Raw genomic sequence first — 24880 nt, forward strand, 5'->3', positions numbered from 1 at the left:
TAGCAGAGTATATGGTGAGAGGCTAGCAGTGGAGAAGCTAGCAGAGTATATGGTGAGAGGCTAGCAGACTGTATGGTGGGAAGCTAGCAGAGTATATAGTGAGAGGCTAGCAGCGGAGAGGCTGGCGGAGCGAGAGATTTGCTTTGGAGTCGCGTGGTGTCTGTTCGAATGAAGTGACACCGGGGAAAACGAAGTTGTCCGCGTGAAATAACACCACGACACGTGCAACACCGGCAGCTTTTATTGCATCCTTGATTTGCGCCAATTTTTTTTTTGCTGCTGGTGGTGGTGACTACAAAGGCTTCATTATACGACGTCGCAGTAGGTGTACAGTACAGTCGGCCCGACGCTTGCCAACATTCGGATTAAAAAAAAATGTGCTGCGTTGCATGTCACGGCATCCGTGATGTGTCCGCGGAACCCTTGAACATCCGTGGCTGGGTGCGAACATGGTGGGGTTCACCTCCCCCCCCACCCCTTGCGGGAATGGTAGGTAGGTAGGTGGGGGCGAGAGGGAGGTCTGTGTGTCTGTCTCTGTGTGTGTGTGGGTTTTTGTGTGTGTGTGTGTGCCTAGTTGCTTGCACGTTTGGCGTGTTGGCTTGGAGGGCGGGCGGTGTGATTTACTCGTGGCTGCACAGATTTGGCAACAAGGGAGGCTCTGGGATTCATTTGTTGATGCCAGTTGCCCGCACGGGCGGTGGCTCATGGCGCAGCCCTTTGAAGAAGGGAAAGCCTCTAAAGGAGGATTGTGCAACAAAAAAAGAAAGAACCCACGGCGAGCAGCCCTTGCCAGAGCCGCCGTGTTCACGGTCCAGCAGCCTTCGTGTTTATACCCACGAGCCTTTCTAATGTGCGCTCTCACTCCCGTGTGAACTGTACCGAGAGCTGAATATGATTAGAATAATTTTAAAGATCAGAATTTTGTGTTGTTTTATACATATATATACGCGCACAGACGGCACGAGGGCATTGCAGGTAATGTGTGTGTGTGTGTGTGCTCGTGCTTCGTCAAATACTTTATGTATGTAGTTGAAAAAAGAAATATTTATAATTTTTGAAAAAATATCTGGAACGAAAATGGAAGGTGAAACGGCATCTGGAAAAGCGCAAAGGCCAAATCAGCAAGAGATTGCAAGAGGCAGGATCCAATGAGACGGGTGACTGTAAAATGCAGTTGCAAGTCATTTCACCTTTGCCAAACGCTTAAAAAGATCGGTGTTGCACAAACGATCAATTGATCGTTGTGACGTTTAAACTCGCGCTCCGTTGACCGTCGGCTGCAGCGGTTTAGTCGGTGGAGTTGGCTCACGGTCGCAAGGGTCACGGGTTCAAATCCCGGTTCAGGGTTGACTTTTCCTCTCATTCCTCGGGGGGGCTCGCGAGATGAGCACCACCTGCTGAGACTGCGTCGTCGTTTAGTCAGACGCCATCGGCGGTTGTTATTGCAGAGGGACTGGGTCCTTTCGATGTAAAGCTTCCGTGACTGCAGGGATTCATCTTCTTGGTTCTTTCGGTAAAGTCACGTAGAAGGGAAATAATAAAATAATAAAAATAAAAAATATAACATAATAAAATAATTAAACTGTTTATTTTATTATTTCCCTTCTACGTGACTTTACCGAAAGAACCAAGAAGGACTGGTCCTTGTCATAGGAATGTGACGTGGCTGCAGCGGGCCACTGATCAACGCTCGTAACAGTGCACACGACAGTTCACAGTGCGATTTGGATTTACGTCGCCACAAAATGCAAGTGCATCTCAGGGGGGCTGGACAGCAGTAACAGCGTGGCACGTGCGCATCGCATGGACGATAATTCGTCGTGCACAGGCAGAACCTCGCTTAGCGCTCAAGATGCGTTCCTGGAGGAGTGAACGCTCGTCGAATCGGCGGCGCTACAAGGCGGCGGTGGGGAAGCTGATGTGCTTCCAAGCCGCGTCGTTCTCAGAGAAGAGAGCTCCAGGACCTCCGCGATTTGAGTGATGGCCTCAGTCTAAATGTCTGTGTTGGGTTGTTTTTTGTTAGGTGGAGTTTGAGACTCTATCCCGGTCTCGTGAGTTCTCAGCTGGCTAACATTGGAAACCAAAATATGAAAATGCAATCGTGACTACGAGTCGTGATAATCGAATCGCGGTGGAGGCATACGTCGCTCTCAATGGCTAAGCGAGTGATGTGGGGCAGGTCCGCTTCCTCGGCCAGCGCTGCTGCGTGTTCTCCTAAATGTCCTCCAGGACGAAGAGCGCTATGACGAATCGGCGCTCTTCGGGGTCGTGCTAAGCGAGGACCGCCTGTACGTGCATTTACGGAGCATATAAATTCTAGAAAAGAGACAGTCTCAGGCAGAAGGGAAGACGGAGGTCTTGAGCCTGGACTTGAACAGGGGCAGTTGACAGCACAGATAGCTGGAGGCAGTGGAGCACCCCCCCCCCCTTACTGGGCAGAGGTTAACTGGGTGTTTCGAAAGGTTATCTTTGAGAAACAATTCTGGTGTAGGTGAGATGGTTGCAAGAGTTTGCTGGTGCAACTTGTGCGGTCCGACAAAATTACCATCTTCCTACGTGGCCCTGAGGCAGTGGTGGAAATTCCACGTTACTTTGTAAGTATGATTGTTGAACTTATTTTGCACCGTACGATGTCAACTGTGCTAATCGGAGGTGCGGGGGGGGGAGGTAAGAGCAACCAACTAAACACAAAAAGCAGTTCTAAACAAATTCGTTTTCAAACTAGATTTCAAAGTGCATTGCCCCAGTGGCTTTCCAATATCGGAAGGAAGAGCGTTCCAGACGGCCACAGAATCGCAGGACTTGACACTGGCATCTGCGATGGACCGGCAGGTTCACGTTTGTGTTGTTGACGCGACACGCGCACATCATCCTTCTTCTTCGTGTGCTTCTCTTTTACAACGTCGGCATCAAGAAGGGGTGGGGGGAGGGGTGGAAAAAACAAAACCTCTTCTGCATAGCCACGTGACGTTGCCGGTGTTCAGGAGCACTGCTGTTAGATTCCAACGAAGCGGCCCATGCATAACGAGCCAGAAGGACACGCAACTATGGTCGCGAGTCAGCCTTTGACCAGAAGTTTAGCATTAAATATGAATTTGAAAGTGTCGTACGTTAAACAAGTTACATTGAAGTCGCTCTCATGCGCTGCGGATAAACAAATCGCACGCATGTGTTCTGCATTACAGGAGAGTAGATTATACGCTAACGAGTTAAGGGGAAAATACACAGCAAAACATCGCAACAATAGCTTATTTGGAGTTTTATGTTTGCTAGGTATGAATTGCCACCCTCGGTTTTATATACTTAACACACGAGATACAGGGCTGTACGACGAGTTCATATTTCCCTTTTATAGTTTGCCAGTTTTGTAGCTGATAGAGTTTTGGGTGCTCGGTTATATTAGCTTCTCTAATCTCTAAAATATGGCGGTGGTAATGAAGGCATGCGTTTGCACAGCTTTGAAGCACATAAAAGCCAATGTGATATTCAGCCTAACTTTAATACATCCCTCCTAAGCTGAATTCTTTGTTTGCGTAATAGCATCTCAATATATTACATTACTCTCCCACTCTTTATGGTAACATCGTATTGCTAAAGAGTATAGAAATCATAAGCACGTGCCCGGAATGCCCGTTCGGCGCACGGCACTTGCACTCCGGAGTTCACTGGTTTCGTTAGGTTCTCCTGGCGCGGCAGTCGAAGCGACGGTGTGGGTTTCCTAAATTCCCACCGCCTCTAATCCACACGGCAGCATACATGTTCACGTCATGCAGAGTCGATCGCCCGGTCGCGTGTGGTGGGATACAGACTGTGGGTTGTCCCAGCTCTTGCAAGACGGCTGGCCAGCATGGAAGAGTAGGCCAAAAACCCTCTGGAGGGGTTCGCAAAAGCTCCCCCCGAGTGTAAGCCCTTCCGCCAGCAGTGGTGGCTGCTCATAATTGCAGCCCTTCACCTTTGCCCTTTTATTTGTTTGGAGTCACTGTGGAAAGCCAGATTAGTGTTAACATATAATATTCTCATCGAATGTTAAATCCCGATTCAGGAATCATTGCTTAAGGAGTTTAGTACAAAAATTGTACAAGATACAGCGCCATCATCATCATCAGCTATGTTCTGTACACTGCTCGAAGATGCCTTCCTACGCCACCGCCGCCCCCCACGCGGTTCCATGTTGCCACGGTACATCGCGCTCGGGCATGTAAACCGATCTTGTCACCACTCCGTCTCCAGGGTTGGTATCCTGTCGGGCACGTTCACCCGCCATTGGCTGCCATTCTGGCGCCAGTTTCTAAAGCTTCTGCTGTAAGAGGTCAAGTTTCTGCTGCTGCTGCAAATTCAGCTGTCTAATCTACGGGGGCACCAGCTCAACATCGGGGTGCCACGGTGGCGAGATGTTAACTACCTCGCCTGGTATCGAAGAGGTCATGGGTTCAATCCCGACCTTGACGCCTGTATATTTGGAATTTGCATGTTCTCCCTGTGGTTGCGTGGATTTATGTTTCTGGAGTCCTCCAGAAACATACATTTGTAATTGATATATCATTTCCACATACATTTCCACGTGATAAGCCACTTCGTTGAGCTATCATTGAAAACAAGCTACATAGCTCAGTGGGCCTTACCTGGTAAAATAACAAAAAAGTTTAGTTTACATCGGAAAGTTGGGGGAAAATAAGTCTGAAATGCTTGAGGTCTAAAACGGTGGAGATTTTGGAACGGGTTGCGAATAGAGGAGACGTGGATTTTGTCTGTTGTTGGCGTGGAATGCAGATTACAAGGAGAACCCGTACGGTGCGGACGACTCGAGAAGCCCCTTCCCTCTGCCGCCGCAATGCAAGCGGAGCTACGCGCAGAACCTGCCGGTGTGGATCAAGCCCAGCGGCCTGCAGGTTCCGGCTCCGCGTTCACGAGCGCGGCTCCCGGTGGCTCCCGGCGCTTGCGCGCATGCGGACCGCGCCGGCTCCAGTGCAGTTTGCGTAAAAAGCGCAACTCAAGGAGCAAACGGGTCACCGTCGAGCCGGCATCGATCCATGGCGGCGCGCGAGTTTGAATTTCCTTCTATAAATAGAGAGCTGCCGATTCACCTCCAAAGCCGCCGTCTGAGCAGCCCCATGAACGATCGCAGCCGTGACTGTTTTCAAATCCCCTGGTGCTTTTTACAATCTCTGCGGTGACTGAAACGTGGCCGGCTCCCACCCAGCGCCGCGCGTCACTAGATGCGCGCCGGTAGCGCCCGGCACATCCAAGCGCGAGCCGCGCATCGCCAAACACGTGCGGAACGATGCGTACTTTTCACCCCGCAGGATCGTGACCAGGGCGTGCTATGGTGGCGCTCGTGAGTGTGGCCTTAAGGTCTTTGTTTTTTTTCATGAACGAAGCTTCGAACCCATGCCGCAAGCCCTGGGGGCCTGCTGTCTGAGTGGGCGTCCACTCAACACGAGCCGTTTCGTTTGATGTTTTTTCTTGTCTCGCGCACCTTGGGTTATTAAGGCAGGGATGCCCATTGGCTTAAGCGTTAACCTCTCCCATATGCAGAACTAAGCGAATGAACTGACCAAACACACAGCGGTGTAGGACCATTACTAAAATGAGTCTGGAGACTAATTCCTGTAATAAATTAACAGCATTATTAGATTCCACAATTCCCTGCAGTGCCGCACTCAACGATGTGCTCTACGAACGTGAGTGTCCTTGAGCATCTCTCGCAGGCTAAACCGGGATCTCGCCTTTCTGCGTGCGTTCGTCTGTGTGCATACGTGCATGATAGTAATGGGGGTGCGCGTGAATGACTCTCCATTTAACAGCGAGGCAGAGTGACCAAATGCGGGGCTGGTCTTTAGCTACAACCCTTCTGGCCAGCCACCGTCTGCCCTTTGGTGGCGTAATGAAGGTGTTTGTTAATAGTGTCTGGCAGAGAACGGCTTCTGTCCCATTGCATGAGAAACGTGGACAAGAGGTCTGTGTGTGTGTGATATGTCTTTCCCTCGCAGTGGGGAGCGGTGGCTCAGCGGTTAGCGCACTGTGCTACGGACTCGGTGATCTGAGTTAAATTCCCACACACGACAGATAATAGTGGTGAATATTAGAACTGGTTCTGGGTTTCTCCCTGGTGAACTCAGTCTTAAATGAGGCTAACCCCATTTTCCTGATGACGGCCGCTTGTGTTGCGATCGAAACGTCGTGATATTTTTTATTAACTTTATTTTATTTATTTTATTATTTCCCTTCTACCTGACTTTACCGAAAGAACCAAAGATTATGAATATCAGCACTGAAGAGATAAAGGTTAGTCGGGCGTGGTGTCGGCCACACCACCCCTTCGTGTCCTGTGCCTGCCTTGAAAGGTGCTCGCTAACAGCACTTGTCTCAACAGTCTGTTATCGGCTATACAGGGGAGCTTTGTCTGTGTCCAGCGTTGTCGAGAGCCATGCTCACATACGTGAGCAGAGTGCCATGCGGTTCTAGTCCAGCAAGCTGTCGCAGTGGGGAGTGCACGTGCTGACATCTGCTCTGTACCCCAGACCGTTAGCCCATCACACCTGGGTCTGTCCCAAGCACATGTGGGCTCAAAGTGCACCTAGACTGGTTCAAGTGCCATCGTGATATCACTTCCACTCGGGCGGTGACGCGGCGTTCGCCGCTTGTCGCAGATGTTCACGGCTGGCATCCAGCGGCCGCCCTCGTCATTACTGCCGGAGTAAGAACCATCGTAATACTGCCGGAGTAAGAACCATCGTAATACTGCGCTTGTGTCCGTGTCGTATTCCCTCACTTCATTCACAAGCGTAGGCCATTGGGTGCTGCTGTCAGGGTCCAAATTTCCAATAATCGAATATTACCTTTCAAACTCTTTGGCTTTTTCGGTAAAGTCACGTAGGTAAAAAATAGAAAGAAGAAAAAATGAAAACAAATAAATGTAATTTAAATAAAAAATTAAAGCAAATAAATATTATTAAGTTGTTTTCATGTTTAATTTATTTTATTATTATTTTCACCCACGTGACTTTACCGAAAAAAACAAAGAGTATGGATCCTTGCAGTCACGACGAAAACTTCAAATCTAGATTTACCTTTCAAATTACTCAATTGGAATTATACATAGCAATCATTGCCCCCCTACTCGCAGATTACGTTCCAGGTCACTCTTCTTAAGTTCTCTTGAATTCTCACGCGGTCAAATAAAATCAACTCAAAATTTGAAACCTGGAACGCACCGAAGGAAGCCAAGCAGGGGTTTGCCTGGCGAGTGCTTGGATGGGTTACCGAGTCGTCATGGGGCTTTTTGGACTACGTGATCGGCAGCAGAGGGGCAGTGCAGCAAAATCCATTGTACTGTACTTCTATGCTCTCCACATTAAATTAGCTACTGACCGAATAACACTCGCCAACAATCCGCATGGCATGGGGATGCTCTCATCCAGCGGCGGATGTATAAAAAGGAAGTCACATTTCAACCGGCTAATCAGTCATCGCAGGATTGGCAAAATAGGGAAAATAAACACCAATAGCCACTAGGTCTTACGCTTGAGATGCTTTTCCAGTTGCAATTGCGCGTCACATTTAAAATACATGCGCAGAGGCGCACGCGGCGGTGCGTGCAGTGCTCTTACGTATGCCTCTGGCACCAAGCTCGAAGCGTTTGATGTCGCTGCCCCCCCGATCGCCAAATCACGCGATGAAATGTCCCCGCATCGGAGACGAGCAGCCTTTTCACGTTTGCGATTTCGCAAACGAGCCGCGTGATTTGCACGACGCTGGAGTTGTCTCGGCCGATGATGCCGTCCTCGTTTGAGACGCAGACAGTCGGGCGTCCCCTCGCCTCACACCGCCGCCGCCACCACCGCTCCCCGGAGGTGAATGTTTGATATCGTCAGCGCTGCCGCGGTAACGGCGTTACGCCGAGCGCGTTTCAACACACCTCGTGTCGTCTCGTCCCCCCTCGCAATGGCACGGTTCGGTCGGCCGGAATTGCGCCCGAGTTGCAGACGCAGATATTATTTAACCGCGACGTTTACAGACGCAGCTTAGATTTCACTGCATGACGCGTCTCGGTGCCCAGCACATCTCGAGACGCTGGATAAACGGGGGAGAAGGCATGGCGCATCTACAGAGCACGAAGCACGGAGATGATTTTTTTCGAGGTTATATATTTTTTAGAGCGGAGAAAAAGAGATTTAATTCCGACAGGCCAGAGAGAGATAATAGAGGTTTTTGGGTTAGGGGCCGTCCATAAATGACGTCACGCGATTTTGGACGATTTTTGACCCCCCCTCCCTTCGTCACACAGCGGCACAAAAATCAGACCCCCCCCCCTCAAATATGACTTCACAAAGCTCTTCCCCCCCCCCCCAAAAAAAAAACATGCTTCAAATCGCTTTAAACTATTGTCATTGTAGTGCGTATTTAATGTGGCGCTGCACTCTGATGTTGTAGGAGAAAACATTTATAAACAAACGTCTATGGTGAGGAGCTTGGGAGAGAGAGAGTCGTAGGTGGAAGAGGAAATTCTTAGCCTGAACTCGAGCAGAGAATTGCGATTATCAGTGTGGACTTCCAGAAGAAGGAAATTCCACATCACGGGGCAGCAGGAATAGCAGCAGCAGAGAAGGGGCGACCTCCCATTGGAACGAAGGTTTACTGCAGATTTTGATAGAAGCCCTCCGCGAGCCTTCAAAAAGTCTTAACAGGTTTCAGATCCGGATTTTATTAACGTTACGATTAGTATTTTACTTTATTTCACCCACCACATCTTTCTATCCTCATCTAAATAATATTCTGTATTCTTTCACTTTTTAATGCGCTCTGTGTGAAAGAGAAAAAAACATTTCGTAGGAAATTGGAAACGTTGCAGTATTTACAGTAATTGGCTTAATTGGAAGAGCTTGATATGAGACATTTTTCGCTGCGTGTGAGAAATCTATATTTAAGATGTCGGCAGCAGAGCCCACGCTCGCTTTAGCATCCCCACGATCAATTCGGCTGCCCTTTAATGAAACATTCTCGCGTTGAGGTCACGCCTTCCTCTGAAGAGTGTTGATTGTTGCAACATGTCCATATCTTAGGCCACCGGCTGCCTTAGTCTGCCACTGCCATTGGGTGCCACGCGCAGCTGCAGGCTGCCCGAGTGGATGATCGCAGAGATAAAACTATACGTATAAAAAAAATAGTTTAACAGGTAAGGCCCATTGAGCGATAGAGCTCTTTTTCAGAAGTGACCTGGCTGATAGCCGAACAAAGTGGCTTATCACGTAGAAATGTTTAGGAGCCAAATACTCTTAATTGCATGTTTGTTGTCCTTCCTCCACACCTCCGATGAGCATGGTTGGCTACGTACGGTGCGAAAGAAGTTCAACATATATACAGTTCAACATACATAAATGTGGAGGCAAAAACCGGAGGACCCAGAGAAAAATCCACGTGACCACGGGTAGAACATGCAAACCCAAAATATGCAGGCGTGAGGTTCTGGATCGAACTCACGACCAGGCGAGGTAGTTAACATCTCGCCACCACGAGGTAGCTGGCACGGGTTTGGTCACCTCGTCGATCCCGTCAGTAATTTTGAGCAGATATTCACTGTGGCGCCGACTGGTTCCACGGGGAGGACTCAGCCCAACAGAAGCTGTTGCCTGGTCACGTGACTCCCCAAAATGCTCACTTTATTTCTCTGCACCGAGCCACATTGCGACGGAATAATGTTGCTCAATTGCTTTCGAGGGTTTTTTTCCTCCGTAAATTTTCATAGCTTTTTTTTTGAGTGGGGCGCTTGCGGTTTTTCGGCTAATATTTATTTGTTTATTTTGCTGGAGACGTGACAAAACCATCTGACCGCCGTTGGTGCTAAACGGCGTCCCTCGAGCAAGCAGACGCCAAACGGTCGGAGCGAAGCGCCGGAGTGTCCGCACCCGCTGCGAGAAGGGGAACGTGTCGCTCCGTTCCCGCTTTGAAGAGGAGCGCTCCTTCTCTCTCTCTCTCTCTTATGTTTTAGTTGCCATCGAGCTGTCACACTTTTTGAAGCGCTCTCCAGTTGTTCCGCTCCAATGAAACGTCTGTGGGCCCGTCAGGGGCGCGTGAGCTGCGCTTAAGGAAGCATTTAGTGAACTAATGAGCTTCCTGCGCTATCAGATGAGAACGTTTAATGCGAGCGCTGTAAATGAGCGCCGCTGTTTGTCGCGCGCGGCGAGATTAGTCATTTTGCAGGTCGTGTTGAAGCTGTGTGCGGGTTGGGGGATGAGCGCTCCCTCCGCAGGTCGTTCCACCTGAGTTTGCACCCCTGCCCTGCTCCCCCCCCCCCCCGTCGCTCGTCCCACACCGCGCGGGAAACAGAGATCACGTGTCTCACCAGCGCCAGGCGTCGGCGACCTGCGATTCCAGAGCCGCGTGCGTCTCTTTAAGGACCGCTCCGTGACGTTTTTGACACGCGTGGCGGCCCTTGAAATTTTGAGTTTTTTTTCTTACCGAATTAGAAAAACATTCGCTCTTGTTCTTCTTGTTTTGGTTGCCGACACCTGCACTAGGCCCTTGTCTCTTAAGATATTTTCCAGAACGCTGCTAGGCTGGCTTGGAGTAGGTCGGCATTATCGGCGTAAGGCACTACCACTAGACTACAAGATACGCCTATCCATAATATTCCAATATTAGTCTATCCTATATTACTATAATCCTATAAAAAGTAATAGGACATTGTGGTATATGCAAACATGACTCCTTGTAAAAAAAAAGGTGTCAGTTTTGTTTGCCAGATAGAAGGGTAAAAAAACAATTATCATATTCTTTTACTGGCAAATGAGGTTCCAATGATGGTAGAGTATGTCCATTACTGGCTCAGGATTGGCAATGGAGATGATCGTAATAATTAATCTGAGCATGGATTTATTTTCACTTGATATAGCCCTATGTCTGTGTAAAGTTAGGTTGGTACATCTTTACAACAAAAAAATCTTGTTTACGAAAACTTTAGCCCACCTGACATTCATATTGCACGCATGCACACACAATGACTCCTCATTTTGACTCTTCATTGTGTGAGGGCAGGTGCTGTGAGTAACCTTCTGACAGGCCCGGCATGACACACTCAGGGAGAGGTACGGCAGGCACTAGCGCTGGTGTTGTGTTGGCATACGACACGAGGTTGCGGTGCACGTTTTACAAAAGACGAGTTCGCGTGTATGAATGTTGAACTTCTTTCGTACGTAGCCAACCGCGATAATTCGAGGTATCACTTGAATATATGACCAGGACTCGAATACAGGCGGCCTCCAGTTTACGACAGTTCCATTTGTGACGATCCACGTTTACGATGTTTATATAATGCCACCATGGATCGTTTTACGAGGCAGACACTTTATTTACGAGGCATCTTCCGACATGATTCCAAACACAATTGAACAGAGTTGTCCTGGTTTCAGATATGACTTGGCGTGGAGCTTTTGTGTTCCTCAAGTGTTTTTGTGGCTTTTTACCAATTAAACCCTGTTAAATAATGATGATTGTACACTTTCCACTCTCTATGGGAAAATAGGGTTCGATTTACGAGGGGTTTTCCAGGAACTCATTGTGTCGTCAAAGCGGGGACTGCCTGTACTGCAGAGGCCGCTACGATTGTGGGATTGCCATGCACGTAGACATGCACGTAGACATGCACGTAGACATGCACAAACCACGTTCACGTGCACGCAAGGACAAAGCTCCCCCTGTCTCGTCTCAGTCTTCTGGGACAATTGCTGTTCACGAGCACCTATGAAGGCCTACATGACGCACACAAGGGTGGGTTGGCCGTGCCTTTGTCTTGAAATAACACTGGTCAACACACTTTTTCTGGCATAAGGTATTCCAACGGTTTTAAGGTAATTTTGGGGCGCTGATTCCAAATCTGGCATCAGTTTTTGTCTATCACATCAGGTTTTTGAGATATCAAATATTGCATTTTCAATAAAAACTGCAGAAGAAAAGATTAAATAAATGTGGATATCTACATAAAATGATATTATAAACACACTATCCTAAAAATACAGCACCATATTTTAACACTAAAGCAGTCACTGACTCGCAACAACTTGCAATCATAAGTGACAGAGTTAATTTCGGGTAAAATCAATGAAAATGGGGTATGCCGATAGCATAAAATGAGATGTGATTGAGCAAATCTGAGATCAGGTTTGGAATCAGCACCCTGAAATCAGTCTAAAACAGCTGCAAAAGTCCAGGCCAGAATATTTTTTTGTTGACCAGTGTTATTGATGGTTTCACACCACGCCAAGTCTTAATTTAATGCTGAGTCAGCCTAGGAGAGGTCTGAGGTTGACCCACTTAGATATTACTTACCACTGGTATCGTTCGTGGCCAGAAATTGATGAACTTAGGTCATCCGGGTGTGTAGCCCAGTGCGTTAACCACTGCACCACTGATTCCCGCACACACGGACATTGACTAAACCCACGCATTTACAATCTAAATGTATATTCCTGTCTGATTTCCAATCAAGACAGTTCAAACATTGCACTATTTTATTCATCTGCCATCGACTCCTTACAATCAATCGCACAAATTGCATGCACTGCAGAAAGGCAATTTGTAGATTGCCGGTGGTGGGTTGTGGGGGGGGGGTGAATGAAGATTCCCCGACCTCTGGGCTATGCGTGGCTTGCGAGGTAGAGGGAGTTGAATGTCGCTTCAACTTTGATGAATATTTATCCGACGATGAATCACTACGTGGCATTGCTACAATTCAAAATCATAATTCTGTTCCAGAATCGATTCTTTTTTTTTCATGTTGCGATGCATGTAGCGGCCTCTGGTGGCTGCAGGGATCATGTGGAACTCTTTACGACACAAATGGAAAAAACGCATTTGATTTCTGTACACGTGATGTTTATCGATGCGTGTATCGGGAGCTGAAAGAATCGATATTAATTGGCAAATTTATGAGCATTCTGCACCTCAGATTAGCGCGGTTGGCTCCGTACGGTGCGAAAGAAGTTCAACATACATGCATCGATCGTTACACCGATAGAAATCCATGGCATCCACTAATTTACTGAAACAACGATGTGACGCAGATAGTTTTATAGCCTCTGTCTGGTCATTTTGTAGGGATATATTCACGATTTTCCGATTCATCTGAAAAAATATTTTAAAAATCCAGCTGATATACGAAATTTGGAATGATCTGGAAAAACGATTTGTCTTGGATTCATCCGAAAGTGTGACGGTATAGGAAATTATATCACCTACCACACTCCTTCCAGGCTTTTTCTGCAAAGAATGGTGTCACGTGGCATCAGATGTCGTTGCGAAGGCATGTTCAATTGTTACACCGTGTAAGTGATCCGAAACTACGAAAACATTTCTGAAAATGTCCTTAAAAATATAATTTTAAAAATAATCTTTTTTTATATGAAACTTTTCCCAAGTATGTTTTTCTTGCTCATATGTATTTTTTCCAGATAATAACGCTTAATAAAATAGATTTGCAAATGTCCTCATTAATAGCTCTTAAAGCACCAGCGATTATTTACTGTTTATCGATTTGTAACTAAAGTACTCCATCATCATAATGCAATGTTCCTAAATAACTTTTGTACTTCCACCCCCCATAACTTCCATCGTGTGTTTGCCTTCACCCCTCTCTTGACCAGGCTGACATTCAGAAGATCTTGAGAAATGCAAGAAAGTTGCCTGAGAAGACGCAGACATTTTACAAGGTCAGCTCATCTTATCGGTCAGGACAGCACTGAACATTCTTTCCTTTCAAACACAAATTAACCTTATGGCTGGAACCCCGGGGTCCCATAATCCCCCGGTTCTCGCATAAACTGCGTTGCGACATCATTTTATGTCTATTGAAGGCGAACGACACGGCAATCTATTCCTCTCGACGAGTCCTACACGATGCGCTAATCAAAGTTTCAAAGTTTTGTTGATGACTACAGCAATTTTGGCAACGACATGACAACAGAATGATCCGCGCCAGGTGGGTCATGGCGTGTATGTGCGCGGTGGGACGGAGTCGCCAAAAGTAAATTAATTAATGACGATTTTGACTTCCGTTTATTCGGGACCCTGGGGGCCCGCCATAAGGTTAAAATATTCAACTGAACTCTCTCGTCGAGCTTGATACAACTGTAAGGTTTCATCCTGTTTATTTGCGCCTGCCAAAGACGTGTTGGCCAAAGGAGGGCGTGGAGGCCTTCTCAGGAGGGATTAAACGACAGAAGGGAGTCAATTTAAGTATTTTCTTAAAAAGTGAAATTTGCTCGTTTTGTCCATTTCTGAGAATGTTTTGGAGTTTAACTCCTCCGGGCTTAAACACCTCCTGAAGCCTACTCTTAGACTCTGCACAGAGGTCCCTAAGGCCAAATTGCCATTCAGAACATGTTGTACACTTGCAGCATCAACATAAAATAATGATTCTTTACAGGTTGCATCCAATACATATTTGCACGTGGCATGTTCAGTTTTTGAGATACTTGTCAAAGTAGGTCATGCGCTCGCAAACCCGAGACAACAAAGGTATTTTTAAATGAACTCGTGGCGCCCATAACGCACCGTGTCCCCTGTTGAGATCTGATTGTGACGATTGTGCCCGAGTGGTCCGTGACCAAAGTGTTGCTTCATTGCTTCACTTAGCAAACATAAATGGAGGCTCTTCATAAACACGAGGTAAAATGGCATGAGTTGCCCTATTTATCCTCCCCAGCCTCCTGATTTCCCACCGGAGCTTCTGGCTGCCAGTTAGAAGATATCTCAACTTCTCACGTGGGCCTCATGACCTCCCTCCCCAACAACCTTGACAACTCCATACCCCCAGGGCTACCCAGTTTTCTCAAATCAGAGGACTCCCTTCTGGCCACATCGACCTCGCGTCCCTGCCACATAGAGCCTGCGACTCTCTCAATCCCTGCTCCTCGCTGCTGTCACCGCGGTGGCGAGAAGTTAGCTACCTCGCCTGGTATACAGGAGGTCGTGGGTTCGATCCCGACCTTCACAATGCCTATTGTATATTTGGAGTTTGAATGTTGTTCCCGTGGTCACGTGGATTTTTTTCTGTGGTTCCTCCGGGTTTTTCCCTCCACATTGAGAAACATACATTTCGAGTATTTGGCAGCTATACATTTCCACATGATAAGCCACTTCGTTGTGCTATCATTTGTGGCCAGGTGGCTTCTGAAAAAGAGCTATATAGCTCAGTAGTGGCCTTACCTGGTAAAATAAAAAATAGTTTAGTTTGTACGCTGTGGCTCCCTGCTTGGGCTTTCGACCTCAGGTTTGAGGCTCATCTGCAACCCCTGATTATTCTGCCGGGTCCTTCCAATATCGTTCTTGACCCTTCACATCCTCACCTTGACCCCACAACCTCATAACCCTTAGCCTCTTGACCTTTGCCCCCTGGATTTTTTAAATCTCTTGCCCAGATGCGTCGTCTTTTCTTTCCTGGACCTTGGTACTCAATTAGTCAGAACCGCGCTGCCTCATAACCCCTTCTCGGATTTCCCCAACCTCTCACCTGGGTCTGTCAACTCATTGCCTTTTAACACACTGCACTGTTCAGCTTTGAAACTGGATCCAGTGTCAAGGCTGAAACTAACCAAATTGTTGTTTTCATTCACACAGCAAGACGCAACCCTAATATCGTGCAGTCTACACTCCATATTTGTGAGTGGCTGATGCTCATCCTACTCATAGGGTTTTTCGGTAAAGTCACGTAGGTAAAAATAAATAATAACAATAATTTCTATTATTATTTATATTATTTATTATTTGTTTTATTTTTTACCTACGTGACTTTACCGAAAAAACCTAAGAGTATGAATCACTGCAGTCACGAAAGCTTCAAATCTAGAAGTGATGCTCATCCTCGCCATGTATCCAATGATCCTGAGCCCACCGGAATTGTTTCGGTCATTGAGTGTAAAAAAATAAATATCTTGGTACAAGATGAGCTGAACTTGCCCTTGTTTAGGAATGCAAGAGCGAATGTCAACGTAACGGGTAAAGGTGCAGCCCGGCAATTGCATGCTCACGCCACAGCTGGTAGAAGGGCCTCCGCTCAACAGAGCTCTAGGAGAGTGCCCCGAGGCCATGTACGCGCGTTGCATGTACGCCAGACGTACGTTGAACTCGTGCGCAGCCAACCGTGCTCATCGGAGGCGCGGCGTGGCCAGACGTCTCGCAAGAGTCGGGATCTCTGGAGACAAGCAAAGTCTTCCCCCCTTAAATTTCGATTTAAAGCTTTCGTGACTGCAGGGATTCATCTTCTTGGTTCTTTCGGTAAAGTCACGTAGAAGGGAAATAATAAAATAATAAAAATAAAACATCATAAAATAAGATCATTCTCACGACGTTTCGGCCACAACGCAAGCAGCCGTCCTCAGGCTTTTATTTTTATTGTATTATTTTCCTTCTACGTGACTTTACCGAAAGAACCAAGAAGATCTTCCCCCCTTGTTTGTGCGCACTCGGCGCAGGAGCTGAACCGGCTGCGGCGCGCGGCGCTGGCGTTCGGCTTCTGGGAGCTGCTGCGCGGCGTGGCCGACGTGCTGGAGCGCGAGTGCACGCTGCTGCCCAGCTCGGCGCACCCCGACGCCGCGTTCCAGCTGGCGCACGCCGCGCAGCAGATGCGGCTGGCAGCGCGGCCCGACCTGCACCGTGCCACGGCGTACGACTGCTGCGTGGCGCCGTTGCCCACCAACTTCTCCTGCGCCGGGGTCGAGTGACCGCATGCTCCCGCGGGCGGGGCGGGGCAGGTGGGCGAGCGAGCGGGCGGGCGGGTAGCTGGTGACTGTCGAGTGAACTTCGTCCGGCTGCGGTGATTTTTCTACGCGACGTGTTCGGGATGCGCCCGCGCGGTCCGTTGCGGCACGATGCCCGACGTTTTTCGCCACATGCTGTGGGAGCTTCTACAGGAAGAATTAGTTCGATCCCTGAAGTGTCCAGCACTTGGAATGAAATATCAGACATGGTGGCGAACTGGCGCGCGCAGTACAGGCCAGAAACGCGTATCGGAGAGTTATACGGCACGACGCTGAAAAACCGACACAGTAAACGACGCTTCGCTTTGGTAACAGCAAAGTGCCCTTTCCTCCTTGAGACGGGACGTAGCGGGGAGCTTTAACACTCACAGCTTTCACCGGCTGCACTTATTGGAAATATGTAAACCCAGATCGGATGCATATGTGCAGCATGTGCAACCGCCAGCACTCGTGTTGCTGATTTCAGTTACGCACGTGTCGGCAGGAAGACGAGTATCAATAAAAAGTACGTGATCCGTGCGTTCTGACACGTTTGAAACGTGAACGTGTCCTGATTAGCCGTGTAATGCAAATGGGGATAACTGATCACAGTTTCGTTTGTTTGCTTTATATGCTGTGTTCGTGCTTTCTGAGTGTTCCTATGGAATGCACCAGGGGTGATTGTGGCACTTCAATAAAAAATGTGGGAAGTCACGCAGTGTAACTGCATGAAAAGTTGTCTATAAATGAAAGACGGAGAGAAAAGTGCCAGTTTTGACGACTTGCGCAAAGCAATTGCATGGGCTTTTGCAGTTAGGGCTGAGGATGGAAAAATTATCCCTTGCCTTTCAAGTTTCCCTTTGAGCTCTGACCAGAGGCTTAAACGATGCCTTTAAGTTGTCAATTTGACTTCAGGGTAATATTCTTGCCTGATAAAAGTGATGGGCATGGGACCATACAGAAGTCTATTAGGGCCTTTTGCAAAGACTCCAAGTGGCCGTAAGGAAAAAAGATATATCCGTTTGAAGAACATTGTCTTAAAAATATACATGTGCAATTCTTCTCATTGTGTTTATGTAACGTGCCAATTCGGTGTCTTTCTGTGCTAAGAGCTGTTGTAAATTTCTTTACGAACTGTGACAAAAAATATGCTATGAAAGGGCAGTTGGCAAGGTTTCCTCTGATGATTGATTGCTAAAGGTTATACAAGTAACGTAATCTCACGTTTGCCGTTTTCGAGATGACGTTATGTTCTAATTTTTACGATTATATTTTCTCCAGCCACACATTATTTAGTTTACCTCAGAAATCGCAGGAATGTGTGCATGTTTAGCAGCTTGACCTATGGTCTTTGGCTGCTTGCTGCTGTCACGACAAATGCATACGCCACAATTACACGATCATTCCCCCTTTGTTTTTAAAATTTTCATTTTTTATTTTCAGCCAGGGCCGTCTGAGCTTTGAAAAATATTCCACCCCCTGCCAACTCCTGACAAAGGGGGCGGGAGGCAGGGGTGGTGAGGTCCAGGCTATTGAAAGCTTTGGTATCCTGGAAAATATTCCCCGAGGAAATAATCCCTTTTTAGTAACCTTGTAAACCGACACTTTAAACTGCCCTCAAATATTCTTTAACAGCAACGCTTAAAACGAGGTTGCTTTGTATCGGCGAGCTGTTCATACGCTGCTGGCACCGTCGTTTGTGAACATCACTCCAGCGGCACCACTCAAGACGAAAGCCGCTGCCTGCTGCCCGCCTGATCCCTTTTCTCAATTATGCGCATCCTTCATGCCGCATTCGTTAGCACGTATCAGTGCTCAATTATTCACGACACGCTGTGAACTCATCCGGCTCACGGTGACATTTAGTGCAATTGGTAGTGACGGTACATGGGTGTTGTGTTTTGTCATCAACTTATAGTGAAATAGCCACCCTGCTGCCAAGCCTGATAACCATTGTTGTGAAAATATATAAACGGATGTGTTTTAAGTATATAATCGTGTCGTGCTTGTGACTGCCGTGCGCCAATGTCGATTGTCGCTATTTATAAAACGCGGGCCCCTTGCTGGAGGAGCACTCCAAGCCTCTCGTTGTTGCCTTCTTGCAAGTGCGGTTTAAACACAGCCCAAGCAATACCAGCCCGGCACTACTAATCACAGCCACCACGGTGACCTGAAGCCAAGCATGGACATGGCGCCTCTGACCACTGAGCACAGTATACGAGTTGGTGACTACATTTTTCAGTTTTATACAAATTCCCAACATTTTTAAAAGTGGAGACCAACATTTTAATGGCAGTACATTTTTACCAAATTCCAATTTGCAACCGAGTGTGCCGGTTGCGTTTGTGAAGTTGTTAATACTATATTGAATATTATCGATTTTTTTTTTCCTGGGTCGTGTTCTTGGGACGATCGCAACAAACTAGAAATGTGGATAATGCGCCATAAACTACCGCCCATTAAACAAGAGCGTGAACTTAATGTCACTTTTTCGTGTTCCTTTTACAAAAAAAAAAGGATTTGCCTATCAGCATTGTTCATGTTGTGAAGGATATCGGGCCTGTTGTTGTGGAAAACAGTTTACTTGTTGATGTGCTTGCTTCAAGTACGATGTATCCGTTTACTTAATACACGTTATTCTTAAAGAAAAATGCCTCTTGTCGTTTGCTAAATGTATGAAAGTCAAGCTTCACGATTACCCATCTCAAACAGATCTTGTTCTTGCCATGTTCACTTTTGGACAAAAAAAGTCCCACCTTATCTCATTTGGCGCTATTCCAGAGGAATAATCAAATCTTAATTCATTTGTTCCTGGGTACTAAGTGTTCTTTTTTTTATTGCTTATGCCTAAAAAGTGTAGAAAATGGCTATTATTCCCCACAAACTTTGCTTTTGTGACCAGGACTTTGTGAACGAAATATACAAATGCACACCACGTTTTCTCATTGAAAATAAGTAAATTTCAAAATATCACTGTCCTGGTCACAAAAGCAAAGTTTGTGGGGAATAATAGCCATTTTCTGTACTTTTGAGGCATAGGCAATTAGGAAATAACACTTACTACCCAGGAACAAACATTTGTTTTTGTTACAGTGTTATCATTATTACTGTTATTGATAATGCCATGCCCTCAATTTCACTGTGTAATTGATATCTACCCGAGTACTGCTGCCAGCCCTTAACCGAGTTGTTATATTTTCCTTTGTGTAGCTAAGTTTGCCGAGTTCAAATACTGGTTTCGAGGGTGACTCGTTCATTCCTACAGTGCCCGCTTACATACATACTGCAATGTAGAAAACCACCAGTGGTCATCCTTTGGACCGACTGGTACCTGGCCATGTGATTGTGGAATTTTCATCAGTGGGTTGAGGGCCACCAAGAGAGAGAGAGAGACACGGAGAGGATCGTGGCCCCATGCTGTTTTGGTAATTCCAGCCAAACGTGCAAATGGGGCGACACTCCTCCGAGTAGAATACAATCAGACTACAATCCAGGCAGGTGTATAGAAAACAAGTTTAATTTTGTTTCCTTGCATATAAAATGAGAAAAAATGTACAAACATAAGTAAGAAGCATACAGAAAAGGCCTACAGTAGTTGAGTCTGCCTGCAAATAGAGTACCGGACTTCTACATGACAACGCAGATTATAATTTTTCAAAGCCTACAAAGCAGGAAGTGGCTACTTTGCCTGTTATTCCAACCTTTTCCACCCAGTGGTTCGGCATTTAACCAAAATATTCGACTGATACCTCAACGTGGTATTATAATCTACAATAAGGGTTTTAATGTTACAGGCGTAAGTAAGGCAATTGGCTATTCACAGAAATATGGTATTATATAAAAAGCATTATTTTTGTATTTGCCTGGGCGGAAAAGGGTTGTTTTTCTCACGTTAAATTTCTGCACGCTCACAAACACGTGATACATAAATTCAGTGCGATAATATTTACCACTTACATGTAACAGCCCTAAAAAAAACAAGCCACTGAGACGTGCATACACGAATGTGAACTTTGTTCAAAGACTACGGGAGCCGATAACGTCGTCACCCTAAACTACCAAAAGAGTAGCTGTACGATGAAAGATTACAGCGAGATTACACAAGTCTTATTTTCCAACTTTTTTTTTACTCTTCATCTTTTAATTGTTCATCATAAATTATGTGCACGAGCAGCCTGGTCTTTAATTTATACATATAAAAAAAGCTTTTTTTTTAACCTTACAAGTTGCCCAACAATTGCAACATCATTTCACGTGATACATACATTTCATTCAGTTTATTTGAATCACTTACAGTTGACATACGTGCGCATTACTCAGTGGAATAAAAACACCACCGCCGCTTATAAATAGCAACACAGAAACTGGAACTTTCTTTTAATATCTATATATCTTTTTTAAAAAAATCAATAAGAAGAAAAAATGGCTACAATTAACAAATGTTTATTGAAAATAAATATAATTTCTTTAAAAAAATTTCTACAACAACCTACAGTGGTAACTAAGACCGTGGAATTAAAAACAACTGACCTTCACTTCTTTGTTTCAATAGGCACTGGCTGGGAATGCCACGTCTGTTAAGCCATAATGAACGGATGTGAAGTATGTACCGTGCAGTATGGGACTGCACAGTAGAGAATACCAAAAGTGTTAACGGACCAGGTGAGTACAACGTTAGGTACACATTGCCGTTTTTTTTATGCACACAGTATACATGTAAAAACAGTTAAACGTTTTGAGAATGGGATATTAAATGCACGCACTCAGTTCAGACAGCAATTGTTACTCTGAATACGGTGACTTCTTCGTATAAGTTGAACAGAACTAGCTTAACAAACCTAAAATGCTTGTGCAGCTTTTTTTAATACCACATTCTCAAGACTCTACAACCACGCGCACATGAGTAGGTGCGTGTGTTCCATGCCTCTAAGAGGCAACAAACTCTTAAGACATGTCTTTCAGGTGTGAGAGAAAAACCTCTATCTGTTGAAAATCCAACTGAAAAAGGTAAAGAAAAAAAGGGCTAATGAAAACAGCCCAGGTGTTATTTGATTGTTGGGACGGGTCGTAGACAGCCAATCGGTATAATTGCTGGGCCTTGTTAATCATATTAACTATGCGCCATCTACAAATGTGGTTGTAACAATATCACAATCCAGCCTCGTAACTCCAGTTTTAAACGAGAGCTAAGCGAAACGCTCCCTCCCGCCGTGGAAGCTCACTGGTCTACTACAGCCATGACATTAACTGCGATAAATCTCGAGAGATGTCAAAACAGTCAATAAACTGGTTCATATACATTTGAAATGGGGCTCAACATAATCATAATTGGGCATTCTAGCGTTATTCACTTAGCGTTTATTGAATATCGTTTGATGCGCTTCGATTGAACTCTGCGCGTGGTTATAAATGAATTCCAGGTCTATGAAATGCCACTCAAAAATATAGGACCAATGACGATTACGCTATTCTGTTTCAAATACCCCACCAACATTCTCGTTGTCTCCAAAAAGAGAGAAAAAAATACTCCGACTGAATGTACATGGATATTAAAATGTAAACGAGTATCCTTTAAAAAATATAAAAACTAATTTCCATAAAAAGCACATCACGTACACTTTTAAAACGATGCAGAAAAACAGAGTGAATGTGGGTGGAAAGAAAATGGATGTATGCTTTTCGATGCAAAAGCACTTTCAGTAATACAGAGTGTAACGCTACACAATTTAGCACATTACTGGAAAAGCAACTTGCAATGTTACCTTCAGGGTTCTCTGTGCTATGGATCGGACTTTGGCTCATTACAGGACATGGCTTCCATTTCAATTTTTTTTTGTTTTCATTGTTATTTTAGAAAAAAAAATAAAGATCCCAAAATAACCGAAGCACTTTCTGTTTTGCACTTGAGCCCTGAATATCAAAATATGCATTGGATGGATATTTCAACAAGTTTCTAAAACGTGCTACACACCCACAAAAAAGAACAGCATTTCAGAATTTTACAAAATCTCATCCATGTCTTATCAGAGCTGTTTTTTTCACCATGTACATTTTTTGTCTTTTTCTCGTTATTGTACTTTAAGCCCAATATCAATTTTCTTTTGGTAATCATGTACACAGTGGACAAACAAGTGCGAAAATATAACAAGTAAAAAAATAATAAGTTCAATGAAAAATGTGGCAGTGTACAGATCTTCAGTTTTGATTTTTCAGGAAAGGTTCTTTGTGTTTTCTGCTGATTCCAAAAGGTGCATGGGCTTTGTTCACACGACTCTCGAGTCCAAAATAAGGGACGGCTGAACCCCATCCCCAGGCTTAATGTTACGAACTTCATGTTGACCCTGGGGAAAGCGCTAAACCAAAACGCACACAAACACCATAGCCGATTCTTCTCCGTCATTCATGGAGAAATAAACTGTGTGATCCAGGTGACTGCAGCCTCTCCGATGCGTGGTCTGCTATTATATTGATCACTGGGCAAAGACTGTCCCCGGCCGCTTGTTCTTCTGGGCTACAGTTGTAAGAGGGGAGTTCTCGATGCTTCCTGGTGCAAGTGCGAGGTACTGCCGTCATCAATGTCCTTGGGAAAGCAGCAAGGCCCGGCCCCAATGGCGGCCGTTGAGGAGCGAGGATGAAGTGGAGCAGGAAGAGGACACAGCAAGACGGTTTCACAGATTCGGGGACACGTACAAAATGGACGGGTGAAAATAAAGATCAACAGGCTTGCTCAGGTCTGTACATTGTCCACTTGTCTCAACCATGCTCCCCATCAGGAACGGCCCATGGTCTCCAAGTAGCTTTGTAGTTTCCGAACTGTCGTCTTATCCAGCATGCAGAGGTCAAAGTCAAAGGTGGTTGTTGTGATTTGGAAGTGGCCCGTCTCTTCAATCAGGTTCACAATCTATGGGCAAGAAAGAAAAAAATACGAGAAGAGTTTTTTTTTAGTTTTGATGCATGGAAATAACCATGGCAATACTGCTGCACAGCAGCCATTACAGATCCTCTGAAGCCTTTGCCAGAGTAGGTCATTGTGTGCAAGCGTCAGGTTCCAAATTTGAAAATTACCTGCAAACTACTCTATTGGGATTAAACATAGCAATCATGAACTCTCTACTGATAGATTAATGTCCCAGGTCACTGTTGCGAATTAAACTATCAGTGTCTTTAATCGCCACCTTGTTAAACAATATAAACGTAACCTGAACCAACTTAGCTTGCCTAAAAAGGGACTTAAGCAATTCGGCTGAGAGTTTAATAGTCATGAGACTTCATCGGAAGCTGGACACTTGAAAGACATTCCATGTTGCCATTGCAACATTAAAATAAGTTCCACACACCATAATTAATGAGTAACAATGTAATACAAGCAAGGTGATTGTTTCCAAAAACATCATGAGACGTGACTGCCAAAAATTGCACCTTCAGCGGCAGCTGAAAACAATTCAAATCATTTCATGTTTTTTACAAAATGTTGTGAAATTAAGGTGCAGTTCATCATTCACATATTTGCAGACTGTGCAGCAGACACGATATTTTGGACATGCGCTCGCAAGTCGGTGCAAAGCACGGCTGCAACAGACCTTTTGTTGCAAGCCGTGGTGGATGGCTGCCAAAACACTTGGGAAATGTGGCACGGATTAGTGAGCCTCTTTCCTTGGGAGCAAGGCCACGGCGTTTTGTGCTGGGGAGCTCTCATGGGTGGTGGGGGGGCGGGAGTTGCAGGATGGAGGAAGCCAGTACAAAGGTACGAACAGTGGCTGTTTTTTGTTCATCTGTCCATCATGTTTGTTTAGCGGGAGGGCAGTGGCATATGTAGATGATTGCAGGCGCTTGGCTTGCGCGACTGCCTACGGTCTAGGCAGGCAAAACTCACGTCAACAGACAGAAGCACAGCAACGTTTTGATCCCGGCGGCTGAGGTGGGGGTTTTTCCGCGGCTGTGCCGGGTGCTCACCTGCTGTAGTACATGTCTCTCTCTCAGCCCCATGAGCCTCCTGTGCAGGTCCACCAGCTCGTCCAGGTATGCCTGCAAGCCAACACCGCGTGTTACGTGGTGCGCTTTGCACGCGCGCACGTGGGCTTCAAATGCAAATGGACGACGAATACACGAAACGCAAAGGGACGCTGCATTCACTCGATCAACAAAAACAT

The 24880-nt window shown here is 46.0% G+C and overlaps 2 protein-coding genes across 6 annotated transcripts in view; one reads left to right on the forward strand and one right to left on the reverse strand.

Annotated features, from left to right (window-relative positions):
- Positions 1-19381, forward strand: part of LOC144954281 (integrator complex subunit 14-like) — a 98762-nt gene extending 79381 nt beyond the window's left edge. For 2 of the 5 annotated variants that reach the window (XM_078884814.1, XM_078884806.1), the window contains 3 exons: positions 4771-4922; positions 13638-13703; positions 16467-19381. In XM_078884814.1, coding sequence (XP_078740940.1) covers positions 4771-4922; positions 13638-13703; positions 16467-16715 — 467 coding nt within the window. In that variant the 3' untranslated portion in view covers positions 16716-19381. Of the gene's footprint in view, positions 1-4770; positions 4923-13637; positions 13721-16466 lie in introns of all 5 variants that reach the window. The other 3 variants (XM_078884822.1, XM_078884828.1, XM_078884835.1) reach the window with 3 other exon arrangements.
- An 843-nt stretch (positions 19382-20224) lies between these two features.
- LOC144954319 (protein AF-9-like) overlaps positions 20225-24880 on the reverse strand; it is an 89736-nt gene continuing 85080 nt past the window's right edge. Inside the window, exons 11-12 of the mRNA XM_078884843.1 lie at positions 24684-24755; positions 20225-23631 (exon numbers count right to left, since the gene is read on the reverse strand). Coding sequence (XP_078740969.1) covers positions 23500-23631; positions 24684-24755 — 204 coding nt within the window. The 3' untranslated portion in view covers positions 20225-23499. The remainder of the gene's footprint in view (positions 23632-24683; positions 24756-24880) is intronic.

Source organism: Lampetra fluviatilis, chromosome 3 (assembly GCF_964198595.1).
Source record: "Lampetra fluviatilis chromosome 3, kcLamFluv1.1, whole genome shotgun sequence".
Classification (NCBI taxonomy): Eukaryota; Metazoa; Chordata; class Hyperoartia; order Petromyzontiformes; family Petromyzontidae; genus Lampetra; species Lampetra fluviatilis.